Below are 18,787 nucleotides of genomic sequence, written 5' to 3'. Positions count from 1 at the left end.
CTTCCCAGGTGTGAACAAGTCTCCCACATCTCCCCGTTCTGCACATGCGTAGTGCTCCTATTGAAAATTGCTCATCCTTCAGCGTTCTCCATCCTACACCTATTCATCTAGGGTGATTGGAAGTATTCATACTCGAATCGTTAATAGCGCATGCGCAGCAACTGCAAGCACCACGTTCTCTAGCTGCTGTGAGCATGCAAAGACGATAGAAATGAGGTTCTTGAGATTGGAGGTGTCATTGATGGCTTGTCATGTCCCACGTCTTGTGAGGCTCTCAGTTTATCTCGTTCAGAAGGAAAAAAGCGTCAAACTCGCAGTGGGTACTTATTCATTTTCCAAGTTCCACGCCGGAAGTGTTTCTCTCCCCAAGCTTGCTATACGGCGTTGAAACTCTCTTTGATTTTCACGCTACGCCATTTCCGTCCCGGATCTCAGCCGTCATGCGGGTATTGTCAACCGTACCTCACGTTACAATCTCCTGTCATAAAAGCATTATGTCCGAGGTAAAGCCTTGCAAGCACCGCTGATATTAGGAAAGCTGAACAAGTGCCCTGTGCCCATAGAAACGACAATCACGGAGATGTACGCCATTGCCCATTGTTTAGCGGAGCCCGAAACTCGCAAGAACAACCTCGACAAATATATACTCAGGGGCGAACTGGCAATACACTAATGTACATGCACCAGATCAACTTGCCCCTTATGTGACAGCATACCGCAGTGTTTATATCATGAGACAATATTAGACTGCGTCGTGATGAAGGCACGCTAATCATTGACTGGATCGCTATTGCTAATTTCTGGTAGTTGCGCAGCGACTCGGCGACTGCTTCATCACAACGTACCTCCCTGAGAAACCCATAACGTCTCATTTCATTAAAAATGTATCCAAATCACGTAGTCATTCCCTAACGGCTTAATCTCTAGGTTATTCTCTTCGACTATTTGTGTTCTAGATAGCTGTCGCTGGATATTATTCTCAAAACCTTTTGATCTGTCCAGGTACGCACAAGAAAATCGCAAATCTCGGAAGCATGGAGTCACATGTTCTGGAACGCAAATTGGTCTTCGGAAGTAAAACAGGCGGAAACTCTTCTTTTTTATACCCAACTCTTTCCAGCATTGAAGTCTTCAGCAACTGACTAACAACGCCCCACAATTCCTTCCTTCTCCGATTCTTCAACTCGGCCGTTCCGACTTACCCCGAGACAAAAACTCGGCCAGCCGAGCCAGCCCCTCGGATTGCCGACGTTACCCGAGCACACAACCCGCACGCGAACCACCCCTCCGAGCCGAAACGACCTCCCACAAGCGTGTCCAATCCGAAGACGGTGGTTCGCTGGAACAGACGAGGCTGAAGTGGTTCGGGGCATTTTTGGAACGGGCTTCTCGGCACGAGGCTATCGTTTAACCCCACGGGCCATAGCTGGCGAAACGCATCGGGGGAATTCGTCATGGGGCGGAAAGGCTATGCCGTGACCAGGAACGCTTGCCTCAGTTCGCTCACAATGCGCATATAAGAAAGCTTGGGTGCCCAGAGTTGAAGACGGAAAAAGGGAATTCATATGCTTTGCGTGACTCCTATGCTACGTACAACTTGGTACAACTACAATCTTCCCGCCGAGACCTCCCCACTTCCCACCGGGCTCCCCAGTGTCCAAAAAAACAGAGAAAATTCTAACAGTTGTTTACCATCCTCCGCTTTTATGCAATTCGACCGCGTGGGTTGGTATCTATCTCCCGTCGCCCCCAAGTCGCGCCTCTTGTTTACGGAAACGGACCAACGTCTAATGTCGCAGGGAAAGGTCTTTGAGTTCGAGGAAAAAAAGGTCGGCGCCGAGGTGTAGGTTGTTGTGTGTGTTATTGTGTCTATAGCTACACATTATGGTGGGGCAATTTACAAGGTGTCCATCTTGTCGAGGATGGCCTTGGTGAACTGGTGGGTGGTGGCATCACCGCCCATGTCGCGGGTGCGGACCTTGCTGCGGGGTTGTTAGCTGGGAGTTGAGGCAGGCAAGGGAGGTTGAGACTTACCCGTCGGCAATGACGCCGTAGATGGCCTGGGAGATGCGGTTGGCGTGGTCGTCGAGACCAAGGTGGCGGAGGAGCATGGAGCCGGACAGGATCAGGGCGGTGGGGTTGGCCTGGTCCTTGCCCTTGATGTCGAGACCGACGTGACGGCAGCCGGGCTCGAAGACGGCGACGTCGCGGCCCATGTTGCAGCCGGGGACGATACCGGCACCACCGACGAGGGCGGCACCAATGTTGGACAGAATGCCACCGTACAGGTTAGGCATGACCATGACGTCGAACTGCTGGGGGCGGGAGACGGCCTGCATGGAGGCGTTGTCGACAATCATGTCGTTGACCTCAAGGGTGGGGTAGTCGTTGGCGACGCGGTGGAAGGTGGAGCGGAAGAGACCGTCGGCCAGCTTCATGATGTTGGCCTTGTGGATGCAGGTAACCTTCTTGCGGTTGTTGGCTAGGGCGAAGTTGAAGGCGAACTTGGCGATGCGCTCAGACTTGGCGCGGGTGATGATCTTGAGGGACTCGACGACGCCGGGGACGGACTGGTGCTCGAGACCAGAGTACTCACCCTCGGTGTTCTCACGAATGATGGCGAGGTCGACGTTCTCGTGGCGGGTCTGGTAGCCGGGGATGTTCTTGATGAGGGAGATGGAGGCGTAGATGTCGAGCTCCTGGCGCATGGCGACGTTGAAGGACTGGTGGCCGGAACGCTCGATGGGGGTGTGGAGGATACCCTTGAGGCCGAGCTTGTTGCGGCGGAGGGAGGCGACGGACTCGCGGAAGAGGTCCTCAGTCTTCTCGGGGGAGGTGGTGTTGAGGCCGGAAACCTCGACCTGCTCCCACTCGATGGGGACGTTGTCGGCCTTGAAGATGGTCTTGACGCTCTCGGCGACCTCGGCACCGATACCGTCACCGGGGATCAGGGTGACCGTGTACTTTCCGCCGAACTTGGTGGGCTTGAAGATGTCAGAGCCGACCGTGGCGTAGGCGCGCGCGGGCTGCGCGGTGCGCAGAATCTGGAGGGCAGCGGGTTAGCCATGTCTGTCTGTGTGTTGATATGTTGGTTATGTGGCAGTGGGGAGCCGAGCTGCTGGAGTCTGCGATGTGTGTGTGTGTGTGTGTGTGTGTGTGTGTGTGCATGTTGGCGTCTTGGTCTGTCTGCCTTCTCCCGTGCGAATTCCCAGCTGATAATCTTGCGCATGGCGTTATCGTGACATGGCGATGGTGCCGTGTTGTTGTCCTTTCTTCCCCTCCAACAGCGGCCCGCGCTACACACATCCGGCCGAAAAAAACACTACACCACACACGGACACACCAGGCCTCGGCTCAATGGGGCGTCAATTGGGTCTCTTCACGTACCTGCGCAGTGCGGGCGGATCCTCGGGACAGCATCGTGGGCGGTCGTGTGGTGCTTGGTGAGGGTATTCGGAGGGGAGAGGGTCGAACGTCAAAAAATGGTTCGGAGGTCGGAGGAAGGAGAGGTGGTGTTTAGGTCTGGTCTGGTCCTATCTGCGAAAGGGAAGGAGTAGGAAAAAAAGAGTGGGATTTCTCGAGGTTGGCTCCTGCTTGTCCAGAGTTTGGTCTGCTTGCCTGGGTCAAATGCCGCACTGCAATGCCACTGCCTGCCACAAAAACTGCGCTGCAGGTGCCACCCGACCTGGACGGGCTTTCCTTCAGTGCCTTGAGGCCCTGCACCTGCCTTGCTGCGACTGCCTTCCGTCAGTGGCGGCCGCTTTCAGCGCTGTGAGTGGCTGAAAACATGAAAAGCCCCGCTTCTCTTTTTCCGGACGGTCGGAACAATGGAGGATGACATCCGCGGGAAAGAGCGACTGCGCTGCACCAGAGGAAAGAGCCTTCACTGAATTCTCGGGAAGGGAAGGAACCAGACGTGGGGCACTATCCTTCTTTGGGACTAGCCAGTATCGACACTTCCTTCTCGGCTGAGCTCCGGATGTGGAGGGGAAGAGCGATTGTCGCCATCACGTGTCGTCCTGTCGTCTGTTCTTTCTTTCTTTGTCGCTGCTTCTGAACTCAATTGGCTCGTTCGAAACATGTGGTGAACAATTTTGCGCTGCCGTGCTCATTGGGTCTTGACATCTAATCTGATTGCATTGCATCGCGATGGCCTCCTTGAGGTCGGCATCTCCATCTCCAGCATCCGCCACTCTTGCCGGACACTGGCTTCCCCGCCATCCCGCTTCTCCACTCTGTTCTGAGACCGCCAAGTCGGCCTTGGTAACCCCAGCACGTAATTGCGATAATTGCGACACCATTTCGGCCGAGCTTGCTTCGAGTTCATCAACACCAATGAGCCACCCATCGTTGCAAATTGAACAAATAGCTATAGGCACCTGGAGGATTCCTTCAACGCAAATGAGAACCAGGAGGATGCATATTTCATCAAGTTTAGAAAAAGGCAACTCCCAGGAAACAGGAACAGAAAATTGTCCACGTCCTTGTGGCTGTACCCATGTCCTCACAGTCCATGGAGAGACAAGTGATAGAAGCTAATGAAGCAATCGTCACAGCCTTGCTGCCAGATAATCTCAGTCACTTACCTAGGTAAGGTATTTAAAGTTAGCAGGCGAGTCTTCAACTTACCGGCAAGCCTAATGGCGGCCTTTTCGTCAACAGCTTCAGGCAAGCGTTCCTTCTCGCAACCTGACGGCGATTATGATTTTGCTGATAGCCTGGTCCACCTGGTACGCTGCAGTTTGTGGGGCTTTCATCTTGCGATCGGAATGAAGTGCAATACATGTGGGACGACGGAAACACGGAGGAGAGAAAATAACTTATTTGGGAACGTTTCTAAGCGATTCCCTACAGTGATTTTGTTGTCACCTCATGATGCTTCTGTAGAATGATGACATCCCCATGCTCCAACGGCAATCATATTTCTGGCGAGCTCAAGCCGATATGGTGATTTCTCTTGATTTTATAGTGAAACCGTTGTGGTTCTCTCGCGGTGAAGAAGTTCCCTCATTGCTTCGGAGAACTAGATTATTGGACTTGAGGCTTCGGGACGTGGGATTTTGATGACTTCCGCCTCTTTAAGCTCCGTCTTGATCAACAGAATGCCATTCGTCGGCATACCGCTCTTGTCCAACACCCTGATGAAGCGGTACCCGAGTCTCAGCCTGTCCAGCCGCGCACACGCCCACGCAGTCGTGACATCCGGCCCAATCACATCGTTCATCACCACGAACGACAAGAACGCCAACTCGGGCACGACACCTTCCACATTCAAGAACTCAATCACCTCGCCGCCAAAGTCTGGGCTGGTGCCCCTGCTCTTGCTCGTCTGGCCGCTGTATCCAACCTGCTTCACCTGCTCTCCGCCAGTGCCTTCGCTCACCATCGCCGCCAGAGCATCTGGCTCTGTGTGCAGGCCGACCTTGACGTACGGGATGAACTTGGCAGGATCGTCGTCTCTGTTCAACAGAGGAAGATTCTGCGCCGCGAGGACCGTAACAGCGATCCGATCGAGCGTCTTGCCGACAATCTTTGATCCAAACTCTTCCTCTTCCCCCTCGTTGCCATTCGCACCATCATGCTGGCGATAGCCCTCCGGCTTCAGCACATAGCCATCAGACCCCGCAAACATGCCCTCATTCAAGATCATGCCCACATCCCACGACTGCCAATTCAGCGCAACAACCTGTACACCCGCCCTCCAAAACGCGACAGGGTCGAAGTTGGACGAGTCCACGCGCATACCATGCGGATACGTGCGCATCAGGAACGCGCGGTTGTGCATGAACAGCGCCCGCGGCATCCGCCTCTGGATCGCAAAGGCCGCCTTCTCGGACAGCGAGAAGATGTGGTTCGGCATCGAGGCCTCGAGCTGCTCGAACGACTTGAACGTGATGCCGCGCGTGTGGATGCCCAGACGGCTCAGCCGCGACGTGACCTTGGGCGGCTTGACCTTCTTCGTCTTGCGCTCGTTGCCCTCCGTGACGACCTCGAACATGCTGCTGTCGTCGTCCAGGCTTTCGGCAGCGGTGGTGCTTTCGGCGTCGTTCTTCTCGTCTTCGGGCACGTACTTGACCTTGACCAGGATCTTTTTTCGCAGCTGGCCTGGGGACGGCAGGGCCTCCGGCGTGCCTGTGGGTGCAGGCAAGAGGTACTCTCCCCACAGCTCTTCCATGATGTCGACCATGGCGCTTTGTTGGAGGGGCGTGCAGTGCACCTCCAAGCTGACGATGAGTGGCAGGTCTGAGGTGGCGAAGGCGTAGTCCCTGACGACCCGACAGACGTCGCGGAAGAGGACCTCCTTCGTCATCGTGAAGCCGTGGAGAACGCGCGGCTCTGCTTGAATGATGTCCGATAGCCTCTCATCGACGGTCCTCCCCTCTGGATCGACAGGATCGAACTTGTTCATCATCCACCGGCCAACCTTCATGACCATGCGATCTCTGAAACCGATACTCTGAGGTGCACCGTCCGTGGCAACAGCAGCGCCTTCCCACTTTTCGGTCCCTTCGATCCCTTCCGCATCGAAGCCCGGTTTGTACTGCTCCTTTCCATCCCACACATCAATCTCGATGCATCTACACCCGCGCAGGAGGACGTCCTTGTACGCATCGGTGCTGGAGTCGCTCGAGAGCTGGTTTCCGGTGAGGTAGGTGTTGTGGCTCGAGCTGATGAAGTAGCTGCTCAGCGGCCACGAGAGGTCCTGACGCGGCGCCACCTCCAACATGTTTCCGCATGGTGAGGAAATGTACTTGATCAGATCAAATATGTCCAGCTCGTCCTTGTCGACTAGGTAGCCCGCGGCGCCGTTGGGGTCCTCCGCTTGCACATGCTGCATGAAGACACTGAGCTGATCCCGGGTCCATTTGTCGCTTGAGCCGGCATACTTGTTGAAGAGCTGGGAGAGGTGGCCGAGGATGGACTCGTCCAGGGTCTCTTGTACGCCGCTGGATTGGTCACTGGAATGGCCTCCGCCAGCTCTGCGTTGCTGCAGTGAAGAGTGGTCCGACATGGCTGACGGCGTGCTGAAGGATCAACACGTACAGAAAAAAGTCTTTGAGCATTATCGCAAGTACATCTGAGCAACAAGACAGATGCTATTTAAATAGAGTCAACGATGATTTGTTGTACTGGGTCTTGATACAGTCCAGGGGTGTTAAGCTACAGTTTGGACCCCATCGTGCCGGTGGGAGGGCATTACCATCCTTGGCACACCGGTAAAGATGCCGACTTGGACGCTCCCCAGGCCAATCGGCCTCGCCGTTAGCAAGGCTTAGCCTACGAGTAACGTTGTCGGGAGCATCTCCTAATTTGTAGTGCAGACATAGGGCTGGCTCGTAGGAAAACTAGCTTTCGCGACCCGCGGGAAGCAGGAACCTAGCCAGCACAGGTAAAGGTTCGGAGCGACAACTACTCAACAAATTATATTGCTAGGGCTGGCTTTGTTCAGCCGCACCGAGTGGAACGAGCTGTAGCGGATACTCTGCGACAATTGCTAACAAAACCCACAAAATCGGTACGCGTCTGGACTTATTTTGCGGATTCTAAGGACGACGCTAAGTCGCTAAGCCCTGACCGCTAAAGACGGCAAACCTAGGCAGAATCTTTGCTTTCACGTGGTGAAAGGGTTGTACATGGCCCCAGCATCATCCGCCACGACCCTCAACTTCTTGTTCTGCCGCCTCAAATACGTCTTAGACGTAAACGCCATACAGAAAGTCAGACCCGCAAACACGATTTGAAGAATCATTGCCATGGTGTATCTCGGCGAGTCGCTGTCTGGGAAGAAGTAGGGCGAGATGACGTTGCCCAGATGGCCCATGATATTGACAATGGCGCCGCCGGCAGCGCGCTTCTCGGGTGTCTGACTGAGTGTTGAAACTGCCCATGTGTAGACTAGAGCGTTTGCCGAGAAGCTGCCCGTCGTGTAGAGAAATGCCGCGGTGTATCGAGCGGGCGTGTTGAGAGTTGCGACCGAGATGACGAAGCCGGTGATGGAAAGGCAGTTGTTGGTCATGATGTGGTAGCCTCTTTCCTTCTTCCTGTCCGAAGACCACGCCACGCAGAACGAGACGATGGTACCGACGATGTAAGGCGGGGCAGTCAGAACGAGAGCCATGGTGCTGCTACCCAGACCGAAACCACGGACCATTGTGGGGAAGAAGTTGTTGAATCCGTAGGAGGATGTCATGAAGATGTTCATGAAGATCTGCACAATGAAAGAATTAGGGATGATCGAGAGCATGGCTCGGTGATCGACTTACAAAGATGTATGTCTTGACATCCGTCAACGCCAGGCGTAGCCCATGCCATACGGTCGAGTCGGTGGGTTCTTCCACCCGGTCATCCTCGATGCGAGCCACTGCGATTCTCCGCATCTCCTCGGTCATCGACCACATCGCACCTCCGGTCTTCGAGTGAGGATAGTTGGGCAAGATGAAGAAGGCAGTCAGTGCAAAGAAGGCGCTAAGTGCTGCTTCCAGTATGAAAAGCCACTTCCAGCCGGCAATACCTGCTGCACCTGACATGCCTGAGAAGACACCAGCGGCGATCAATCCCGAGAAAGCTTGCGCGAGAACAAGGCCAGAGTAGAGGAGCGCGGTACGAAGGGCTAGCTCTCTGCGAGTGTACCAACACGACATCAGATAGACAGCCTGCACCAGAGTCAGTAACTAAAAGACCAGCCAAGTGGTGACTTGTCATGACGTACACCAGGAAATAGCGGTGCCTCTATGATTCCGAGAACGAACTGAACGGCGAACAGCTCGCCGGGGCTCGACACGCCTGCAGTGGCGGCTGAGACGCCGGACCAGAGAATTGCGCAAACTGGAAGGTAGACAGCTGGGCGAACTCTGGTGATGAGCATGTTTGAAGGCAGCTGCGCGAGCATGTATCTGAGAAGGGTCAGATAAGTTGGCGCGCTGCAGCCATGGTATTTACTTACCCAACAGTGAGCAGAGCTACCGCGGTGCTGTAGTCAGTGTTTCCTAAGTTAAGGGTAGCCTCAAAGTCATCATCAAGACGAGCCTGGCTATTTCTCAAAGTCAGTTTTTCGAAGATCTATACTGGAATATGGCCCATACGCGATGTTGGTCCGGTTCAGGTAGTTAAACATGTAGAGGATCCACAATTGAGGGAGCAAGGTCATGTCCAGCGTCCGGACGATCTTGCTTTGTTTCGCTTCCCAGTCGGGGATGCCCAGCGCTTCAACAGCGTTCCGCACACAAGCTCCTTTTCCGTTCTCGGATTGCTGAGTTGGTACGCTGTGGAGGTTGACAGCTTCGCTAGTGACTTTTTCTGAGGCTCCCATGACGTCTCGGGGATCATGGCCCGCAGGCGGAGTTGGTAAGTTATCGTTGGCCATCGGAAAGCGCTACGAAGAACACAAACAGACAAGGACAAGACAGAGAGAGAGAGGGATTAAATGGACGACCGAAAGCCATAAAAGTCGAGCAGCCCATCTTTGCTACCTTTTTAACCTCTCAAATCTTCCCCACACAACCCCAGATCGCCTCCGCACTCATCTTCGCGTGGTCCATCTGCGTTGGAAGATTCCCATACTAGATATGAGAATATTATTCGCTTTCAAAACATTGGCGCCTTTGCAGGATTGCTTGGTTCGGCTTGGGACTTTGCGGGGTTTTCCTTTGGTGTTCTTGGTAGCAACACCAAATTTTCATGAGCACGAAGATTGGGATGACATCACGGAATGTGAGAATCTCCGTTGCATTCTCGCCCAGGAGTGAACAAGAGTTGGCAAAGGGGCTTGTGGACACGAGCGAGTCTGGGGTGCGGGGTGTTTGCATGGTGTTGTTTGGTCAGCCAAGAGACCAAGACCCTGAAGTCCCAACCAGCGATGATGCCAAGGGGGCAAGGAGCCTCATGTCAGCCGCTGACGTGTAAGGTGCGGTGAAAAGCATCTCCGCAAGGATTGCTTTCCACTGAATAAGACACATACGCTGTCAATAAATAGGAGCGTTATCTGGGGATGACGGGAAGCGATGAATGTTTTCTAAGGATATGAGTTTAACAGAATACACCTTATCAGAAGAAGCTCAACATTCGCGTTGCACCTGCTGCAAAAGAGGGAGATGCTCCTGTCCCCTGGCAACTCACGCCCTGGTCATATACCCCATAGGTGGCCATATAGGTTTTTCTTTGACCCAGACTATCCTGGACCTCGAATGTTTTCCCGTGAGAGTCATACGTCAGTCAAAAAGGTGCACCTACAGGCGGCAAACTGCGAACAAGACAACTTGGAAGGGAAGAAAGAGTAATAGTGTGCCTAGCTGAGGTTTCTTGTGGGTAATTGGTAAATACTTTCGGGGTCGCTTTCCGACGGAGCCTGGCGCCATGGGTGTTAACATCTTTACGTTAGCGAGGAAATAGATATCGTGGATATTGTGTCTCTCTAAATAGATTATGAATTCCTCTCACAACTTGTCGGCTCAAGCGTTGGATACGGCACAGTGGAGCATCTGTGGCGCGAGTAGGTGTGGCCCTTCTTCGGAGTCGTGGACAGAGATACATAGCTACATTCTTGAAGTCACATATATGTTAGTTGGGATATTGGTTACAGCCCGTTCAGCCACTCTAGAAAAGCCCTCTTATATTGGTTTCAACTACCCTGACTTGTGCCCGATGAGCAACTGCGTGAACAGAATGCTTTACTAGATTTCGGCGGGTACGACCAGACCTCAAGCAGCCTTCCCGTTGGCGCAACTGGACATCGTCGGACAAGTCGATGCATCATCGACACATCCTTTAGGGGCATCCAATCGGGCACTATGAGGCCATTAACATTCGTGTAACAAAACTTTCCGCCTAGGGGAGCTATGAATTAACGCATGAAGGCTGGCAGACACCAGGGGTAGACGAGCAGCAGCTAGCTCCAGAGCCGGGGTGGTTACCCTTGGGACGGCCAACGAGCTTGGGGTGCTCTGAGGAATCGGACTGCAGAACAGCGGGGTTGGCCATCGCCATGGCGGCGAAGAGGACAGTAAGAACGATCTTGGCGTGCATGTTTAGTGTTGACACAAAATTATTTACGAGATAAGTTTCTTGTGTGAGAATGGAATGTCGTGCTTGTAGTGTGAAATGTTATGCTTGCAATAAACGAATTCAGACGCCCAACTCGTCGTCTTTTATGTCTGCAGGTTCGGCCTCGTCGGAGGAATCCCATCTATGCACTCGTATTCACTTGTGCTTCAAAGCCCATCAAATCCACGCGACTCGTTTCGCAAGCTGAATGCGAGCCTCTCGGGTCGATGATATCCACAAATATTCAGCGTTGCGGGTCGCGGAGTTTCGATGAATAAGTCCGTCAATATAATTGAGTTTTGAAGATATTCCAGGCGCGAGCGCAGTGTCAATTGTTGTCGATGTCCTGCTTTACTCTGGTTCGGCAGTCTCTCTTCTAATGCTCGGGACTTGGAAAGAAGCGAAACGTTGAATAATCAACCGGATCAATCATCTGTTATCCTCGTGAGCAGGATTGTATCATCAGATTTCAAATTAACTTCAATTCTCATATTAACTGCATCATGTATTTCATCAATGCAGGACGAGTACGGAAGCTGAAGCGCCGCTTGAATCGACTTCGGTACCAGGCGGCACAGGAGCGTCCCTCGTTCGGTCTCCGCGGAGAGCTTTCCACAGATATTGCGGACCCACCAGTTGCACTGCCGGCCAGCGTAGTTGGACAGTTCAGAACCGGGTATAACAACCGCATTGCCAATGTCTTTGCTTCGCGTTGCAGTTGTTTGCAACGACCCAGTCAAAACGATCGGGGTACAGCTTGTCATCTTTTCCGGCTTTTGGGTTCAAGGGGCATACAGCACAGCAGTTCGCCCTCTGTGCTTATAAGGTTTGCCCTCTGGGCGCTTATGCAAGCGCCGACCGGCGATTGTTCAAACTCTCAACTCTGGAAATCCGTTTTCCCTACAGGAAGAAAACCCAGCGCACGATCGTCCACACTTTCGAATAAGTACCCTTCCGCAACTGGCCGACGCAGCGCTGGAACGGCAAGAGGTATGCGACGTGCTTCCCTCCGGTCGCAGGTAAGAAGAGCGCGGGCAGGAAGGAGGACCCAGGTAGAAAGGAGTGCGCCGGTGGGAAGGAGGGTGCCGGCAGAGGCGGGTCTTTAGAACTCCGATCCGGGAGTTTTGCTGGAGACACCGGCTAGAGTGGGGTCCGGAACGGTCTGCGGAGCCCCACTGTTACGAGCAGATCATCGGCCAACTTCACGAGGTTGATGTTTGGAACGGATAATGAATTAGAGAGCGTAGATATTATTGGGGTGGCATATACAGGGTATTATGGAGTGGTCTACGGAGCCAGAGTTTACCATGTTCCACCGGGGATTGCGATCTCAGTGCCGTAAAATGCGCCCGAGGCACCACCAAGCTCCAACGCGGCGTTGATCACACCACCGAAGCCTTCTCCGGCAATCAGACCTAATTCGAGAGTCAGCCTTGTTTTTTCCACTTGATTAATTGTGTTTGGAGTTATCTTACCTGCGGCAGCCGCGAAGCAGTGAGTCTCAAAGTTCTTGGGGAAATACTTGCGCCACCACCAAGCAGTGATAGCTCCGAACATAATGGCATTGGCATAGCCAGAATCGGGTCCCAGAACCCAGGCAACACCGATGGACATCCAGTTGGGAAGGTAGTCCCTGTACTTGGTGCGGTTGCCCACAAGGTAGAAGTTCTTGAGGGCGGCTTGCAGGACACACACCACACCCATCACGATCGTGAAAATGCCACAAGAACGAGTAATAGGAAGTTGAGGAAGGGTCACAGCTTCCGCTACAGCCCGCCAAGCCGTTACCGAAGGCGCTTTTTTTCCCGGTCAGCTTGAAAATGCAGAAAAAATGAGGGCGAAAACATACCGAGAAAAGCGCATTCTTCTGTTGCGTCAAGTTCATGCCAGATGCATGGGTACGCAGCCATGAACAGTACGAACACTCCTGGCGCTAAGAACACGCTAACGAGGGCACCGATGGCCTGTGCGTAAAACTGCAAGTGGGGCGGGGTGCGAAGAAGGAAACCAACACGGAAGTCGCTGACAAGAGCAGTTGCCACGTCCGCAGTGCCAGAGGCAATACCACCAGCAATGAGGTTGATGCGCTGGGCATTGTGCATCTCAAGGCCTTGTCCCTTTGTGACACCGCCGAAAACCAGCTGAGAGGCCTTGGCAGAGGCAGTCAAAGGAGTGCAGTCGGTGACGGCACCTCCGTGAATGCTGAGGAAGGCAAAGAGAAGACCCAGGATACAGGCAAGGATGGCGAGGCCAGCGTTCATGTGGAACTGAATGTGGCAGACAATGCAGGCCACAACGACGAAGACAAGAGTGCCAGTAGCCCAAACCCAGGCCGGGACTTGCTGGCTGGGAGGAGCAAAGTCCTCAACAAGACCATCGGCAGCATCAGCCTTAGCAGCATGCTTCGCAAGGAATTCGTTGGACTTTCCCTTGGCTTGGAGACGGTTGTTGATGCTTCTCGCACCGGAACGGAAGGCAAACTTGGCACCGTCGAGGATGACACCGATGTGGAGGACGAACTCAGCCATAGAGTAGCACACCAAGACCATGACTCCGGGCCACAAGAACCAGTAGCGGGGAGAAGGAACCCAGTCAGGCTCATCGCTGATAGTCATGCCGTTGAAGGCGACTCTGTCATGCCACTTGGGGTCGTCCGGAGCTCGGGCAACACCGACGGCCTCGCCGTACTTGACCAAGAGAGGGCCGACGAAGCCCCAGGCGAAGAAAGTTCCTCCCCACCAGGACCAGGCGGCGTTCAGACCGACGAGCATGCCGGAGCCGAAGAAGGCGGGGGTGATCTGGATGTACCAGCCCCAGTTCTCAATGTTCATGGCCCAGTTCTTGTAGCCGCTCCAGATGTAGAACCAGGTGAAGATGTGCCAGTTGTGGAGGATACCGTCGGCATACTGGGACACAACAATGTGAACCAGAGCACCCACGAAGGTGTATCCGAGGGTCTTGATCTTCTTGACAGCGTCCGCAGCACCGCTGCCGACGGCGTGCATGGAACGAATAGTCAGGGCAGTCGCAGTTGCTGTTGCTCTTGTCAGCGGATGCTTGGGAGTTCAGCACAGTGAGTCCAACTTACGTGTGGGGAAAACAAGGTTCAACTCGCGAGCAACGTTGATGACGAAGAACTTGCGAAGAGGCACCGCAGCGAAAAGGCCAAAGAAGGCGCAGACGACAGTGATGGTCAAGATGCGGCCAAAGTCCTCACGAGGGTTGTCGGACATGAGGTTAAGCTGGTACATGGCCGGGAGAGCTGCGACGAAGAGACCGGACATGCCGCCGGCACCGGTGGCAGAGGCCTGAATGATGGAGTTCTCCTGGGGACCGAAACGGCCTCCGAGGATGGGCATGTGAGGGACCGTCTTGGCCAGGACTTGAACGATGGCATAGCCTAGAGTTCGTGTGTCAGTTAAGTCTACTTGCATTGCCAGCGCGGCAAGACATACCAAAGATGGCACCGAACATGGTGGCGGTGAACGAGAAACCGGTCTTCAGACCGAGGTACACGTTCGAGGCATTGACGAGAGAACCGAGGATGATACCCGTCAGAACGGCACGGATGGTGAAGGGGTTCTCCTCAGGCTCGATACCCTTGACCTCGGGAAACGGGCTGAAGAGATCCGTGATCTGGTCGCCATCGCTGAGCTCGCTCTTGAGATCGTCAATCTGCTCAGAGTGACGGATCTTCTCGGTGACGATGTTGGGGTCGTGAGCAGGATCCACAGAGGGAATCTGAGTCTCGGCCTGGATGGGCCCGGGGATGGGGTTCGTGGCCACCATGTTGACGAGGGTCGTCGAGATTGGTGCTTGTCGGATTCAAGTCGGCACACCGGCTGGCTGTGCTGGCTGGCTCTAGGCAAAGAGAGACCTGGCTTGATGTCAAAAGAGAAGCGAAAGCCCTCGACGGAGACGGTGGTCTGCGGGTTTCTTTTAAGAATTCACGGTTGGAGCTCCGAACGCATACCGGGGACCGCCGCCATGCTGCAACTGACCATCCGACCCTTCTAGGGTACCAGGGCCATGGAACTTTTGCCTCTCATGGGGGTGGCGGCTGATACCCATGGCGGGCGTCGACGACAACCAACGATCGTAATGACGATTACCAGATTCCGCAGGTGGTTTGGGGAATCACCGAGTCTGGACGGCCGGCCGAAATCCCAGGAGCAAAAGGGCCCTGGCGTGCCAAGGCCGTTATCGATCAGCAGAGGGGGAGCCAATGTCTTCCCCAGTTGTCGAATAGTTTATTTGCTGGGTAATCTGTGAGTTGATTCAATTCCCAAGAACCGCCTCATCGATTGGCAGAACAATAACCTGATGTGTCATGACTCTCTGCCCGCGACCAGTCAGGAGGCACGGAATCAGTATGGGACATGTCTCTGTCGAGCAGCCCATCCCCATCCCTGCGGCGCGAACGTCGCAGATCAAAAGGTCCTGGGGCCACCCTTCCGGATCACAGAATCGGCTCGAGAATGGAGGGCTGGGCGGCGCGAGGTCGACCTCCCGTCCGCCGTCGCGGTTGGTTGGTGCCGTCGACCAGCGTCAACCAGCTTCCTTATCAGGAGAGGTCGATGGACCTGTGGCCCCGGAGGAGGACTCCGCTTCTGCTGCAATATCCCGGCGACAACCCCCGACTCGGACGTCTTGGCCATGCCGCCAAGGGCTCCGCCAAGCCGCCTATATATTGTGGTTCTCCCCCTCCAACTCGTCAAGTGAGCGGTGGTTGTCGGCCAAGTTCCTGTTCGCCATTCGACTGTGCCACGGCTCGGCGCAGAGAGGCAAGACATGTCAAGCACTCTTGGAAGGGCGGCCGTTGCGACGCCATGTTGGCATTCCGTTTCCCCCTTGCCTACCAAGAGAATCAAAAGTTCGACCAGAGGTTCTTTTGCAGCGCGCCCGTCTGGGCAACCTCTCGGCCGGATCTCTTAAGGCGGCTGGCAAAGGCTTGTCGCGGTTTGCGGCTGCTGTTCCTCAGCGCTGCTGGCCATTGTTTTTCCTTCGCGGGAATCGGAGAACGGCCGACAAGTGGGAGAGTTCCGAGTTTCCCCACAGCAATGCTACGCGCGCCGATGGCGGATAAGATGAGTAACGAACGTTACTCAAGGTACAACGTACCCCCAGCGGCACTTTTGCGAGCACCAGCTGATCTCAGCAGCCTTGTTGGAACCCATCTGTTGGACGTGTTGAATGCAGAGACCGACAAACATTTCCACAAACGGCGCTACCGCATTGTGTTCTGTCTGATGGCTCCCTGCAAATCTCGATTCCAGACGACGGTCGACGGGCGCTTCTATCTCAAACCTGGGTCCGACACAGTGATCACTGACTGACAATTCCCACTTATTTCCGTTTCGCTGGAAATGCCTGCTTGTACGCATCCTGAACACCAGGCCTAGGCTTCCTCCAGACTTCCGCCCCCATCTGACAGCAGGCAAACGAGAAAAGGCATCCAATGCGCCATTCCGTCCTTATCTGGAGGTAGGCCCACAAGCTTGTTGTTGGCCCGCGGTTTGCCCCGATCAAGGGGTGTTGGTTGGGTCACAGCGCGGGTTGGACGACATTCCCGCCAAGACGGCCCATATGGCCCGCGCTGGAAGGCCGGGAATTTGCTTTGAACGAGGGGATGTCTTTGCTTTTTTCGAATTCCCTCGGCAGGTGGGATCATGTCAAAAAGTGCACACACAAACCCACACCACCACACGCGCCCGCCATCTGTGCAGGTGAGCTCGTGACATGCGGACTTCCATACCAGCAAGGGTAGGTGATGCGCGCGCCCTGCACTTCAGCCGCTCGCTTTTGTGCAGGTCCCTTTGGGCATGATGGGAGTCAGCAAGCGGCATCTGGATTCGCCTTCTGCTCTGGGGTGATTGGTCGCGATGATAGCCTTGCCCGTTATGGTTATCCAAGATCTGCAAAAGTTCCAGCGTCTTGGCGATTTGCGGGCACTCGACTGGCTGCCTGCTTGAGCAATGAGATATGCATGACTTCCTCGGTGATTCGTATCCGAATTGGTTGGTCCAAGTAAACGATCTGAGTGTCTACTGCCAGGGCAGGCAACAAAGCGAAGTGGTGGCCACCATCTTCGCCCGTCAGACGCTGGCTCGTAAGGATGAGACGAACTATCCAGCTGTAGGTCACTACATATTGTAGGTGCCCGTCCTGGGTGTTGAGTGGAGTGTTGGTCGGTTCCAGCCGGTGGGAAGCGATAGGCTGCATCTCGGGAGTCTGTCATTGGGTTGGTTCACACCTTATCATCGCGGTCACGCCACCCGTGGCAAAAGGGCTGACTTTCTATACTTCTGATCACTTCCAACATTGTCCCTGATGTTCCTCCCGTTTGGTGGTTTCAGCAGTGATCTGGCATGTCCAAATATCGCATCATCAGTTGCTGTTGCTTGTCTTGGAAAACGATACAGGCTGCACGCCACCCGTGGCGGGAGTGTCTTGCCAGATGGATGATCGTTCTACCATTTGTTTTCAAATCGATGTCATTAGCTTTTCCTCATTTACACCTTTCGCTTCCAACTAAACCATCCACCCATCGCTCTCATATCAGAAAGAGGCTCGCTGACCGACTTCCGGCTTCATTATCTTGGTCATCTTCTCGCGCTTGTATTGTTGGTACATCGCTCATGCCTTTCATGTAGATGGGATTCGGCATATGCCTTTTCTCTAAAGCTTACGTGCACAGAGACCCGGCAATAGCCACTTCACCTGAATACACATCTCTTCCGGACTCCATCTGTTGTATGACATGACATTCTGGTACCCGAAACCCTATCGATGAAAAGCGGAGAAACAGCCGGTGAAATTTATTTGGTCAGGCGACATCTACATGCCACCACCCGCATCTTCAACGGGGTTTGTAGCAGGACTCGAGTTTTGCCCCTGACAAGCAGGATATCGTTCAGAACATGAAGGTCCATAGATATCCTCTATCAGCAGTCAAATTCGGACCGAGATCGTACGACGATAAAGGCTATGCTCTGGATGTTGTTGACGATGTTTGTCGATTGTTCGTACCACATAAATATGCATGGTGAATCCCGAGCGAGGCGGAATAGAAGCCGAGTCGCCAGTGCTGCTCATGGCGCTGTTCATCGAACTGCTACAAAGGTTCCCACTTGCGTAAATCGCATCAAACTCTACATCCAGATCACAAGACCCGCGCGGAGAGATGCGATTGATAAGGTACAGATCAAAGCCCGAGGTGCTTGAGGCACCGACCATATCAGGCAGAAATAAGTATCCATGGTCACTTTGCACGGAGACAGTGTATCATGATCAGCGCCGTTGTGATTATTTGGATCGGAGATATCAGAAACGTGGCGATGCGCACGACCTGGTGGAGTCCAGCGCCGGTTGGACAACAGGCGGACACGACATTGGCATCAAGCCAACATGCAATTTCTGCTAACGACGGCAAAGCCATTGGGACTGCAGTAGGACTACAGAGCCACATCAAAGAGGAGACAGTCCATCTACGAAAAGGAGTTCTCTTGTTAAGTCAAAAGACATTGCTTACCCATTCCAACAGTCTAGTCGAAAGCTCGGGAGGTGACCCTTCACTCGGGATACCGATGGCGCAGATATCCACCCCCGGCTTCGGCTATGTTCGCAGCCACGGCCCGTCAGAAGTTGGGTCCGTAGTATGTTTGACCAATGGGGCAAACGAGTTGGAGCGAAATGGTTCGACTAACTCTATTGAAACATCAATGCCAATCAGTCTTGGAAGGGAAAT

The 18,787-nt window shown here is 54.0% G+C and overlaps 6 protein-coding genes across 6 annotated transcripts; 1 reads left to right on the top strand and 5 right to left on the bottom strand.

The window, feature by feature from the left end:
- Nucleotides 1–1,897: 1,897 nt before the first annotated feature.
- Nucleotides 1,898–3,420, bottom strand: CGCA056_v000218 (Isocitrate dehydrogenase [NAD] subunit 1; the record flags this gene model as incomplete). The annotated part of the gene is made up of 3 exons (XM_037315479.1): nt 1,898–1,982; nt 2,035–3,044; nt 3,388–3,420. 3 exons carry the CDS (start codon nt 3,418–3,420, stop codon nt 1,898–1,900), a joined length of 1,128 nt encoding a protein of 375 aa, XP_037185851.1.
- Nucleotides 3,421–5,023: 1,603 nt separating this feature from the next.
- CGCA056_v000217 (1-phosphatidylinositol 4,5-bisphosphate phosphodiesterase 1) lies at nt 5,024–7,012 on the bottom strand (the record flags this gene model as incomplete). The annotated part of the gene is made up of 1 exon (XM_037315478.1): nt 5,024–7,012. The coding sequence occupies one exon, from the start codon at nt 7,010–7,012 to the stop codon at nt 5,024–5,026; it is 1,989 nt and encodes a 662-aa protein (XP_037185854.1).
- Nucleotides 7,013–7,612: 600 nt separating this feature from the next.
- On the bottom strand, nt 7,613–9,310 carry CGCA056_v000216 (putative transporter; the record flags this gene model as incomplete). Its single annotated transcript, XM_037315477.1, has 5 exons — nt 7,613–8,209; nt 8,265–8,654; nt 8,711–8,894; nt 8,945–9,031; nt 9,084–9,310. 5 exons carry the CDS (start codon nt 9,308–9,310, stop codon nt 7,613–7,615), a joined length of 1,485 nt encoding a protein of 494 aa, XP_037185853.1.
- Nucleotides 9,311–10,833: 1,523 nt separating this feature from the next.
- CGCA056_v000215 (uncharacterized protein) lies at nt 10,834–11,022 on the bottom strand (the record flags this gene model as incomplete). Its single annotated transcript, XM_037315476.1, has 1 exon — nt 10,834–11,022. One exon carries the CDS (start codon nt 11,020–11,022, stop codon nt 10,834–10,836), a length of 189 nt encoding a protein of 62 aa, XP_037185856.1.
- Nucleotides 11,023–12,342: 1,320 nt separating this feature from the next.
- Nucleotides 12,343–14,829, bottom strand: CGCA056_v000214 (putative oligopeptide transporter; the record flags this gene model as incomplete). The annotated part of the gene is made up of 5 exons (XM_037315475.1): nt 12,343–12,455; nt 12,516–12,836; nt 12,890–14,074; nt 14,129–14,440; nt 14,496–14,829. The coding sequence occupies 5 exons, from the start codon at nt 14,827–14,829 to the stop codon at nt 12,343–12,345; spliced, it is 2,265 nt and encodes a 754-aa protein (XP_037185855.1).
- Nucleotides 14,830–16,127: 1,298 nt separating this feature from the next.
- Nucleotides 16,128–16,376, top strand: CGCA056_v000213 (uncharacterized protein; the record flags this gene model as incomplete). Its single annotated transcript, XM_037315474.1, has 2 exons — nt 16,128–16,150; nt 16,202–16,376. 2 exons carry the CDS (start codon nt 16,128–16,130, stop codon nt 16,374–16,376), a joined length of 198 nt encoding a protein of 65 aa, XP_037185858.1.
- Between the last annotated feature and the right edge of the window lie 2,411 nt (nt 16,377–18,787).

The sequence above is a fragment of the Colletotrichum aenigma genome (assembly GCF_013390185.1).
Source record: "Colletotrichum aenigma strain Cg56 chromosome Unknown KSG_Cg56_contig01, whole genome shotgun sequence".
Classification (NCBI taxonomy): domain Eukaryota; kingdom Fungi; phylum Ascomycota; class Sordariomycetes; order Glomerellales; family Glomerellaceae; genus Colletotrichum; species Colletotrichum aenigma.
The sequence above is the reverse complement of the archived record's forward strand: the minus strand, read 5'-3'. Positions and strand labels throughout refer to the sequence as shown.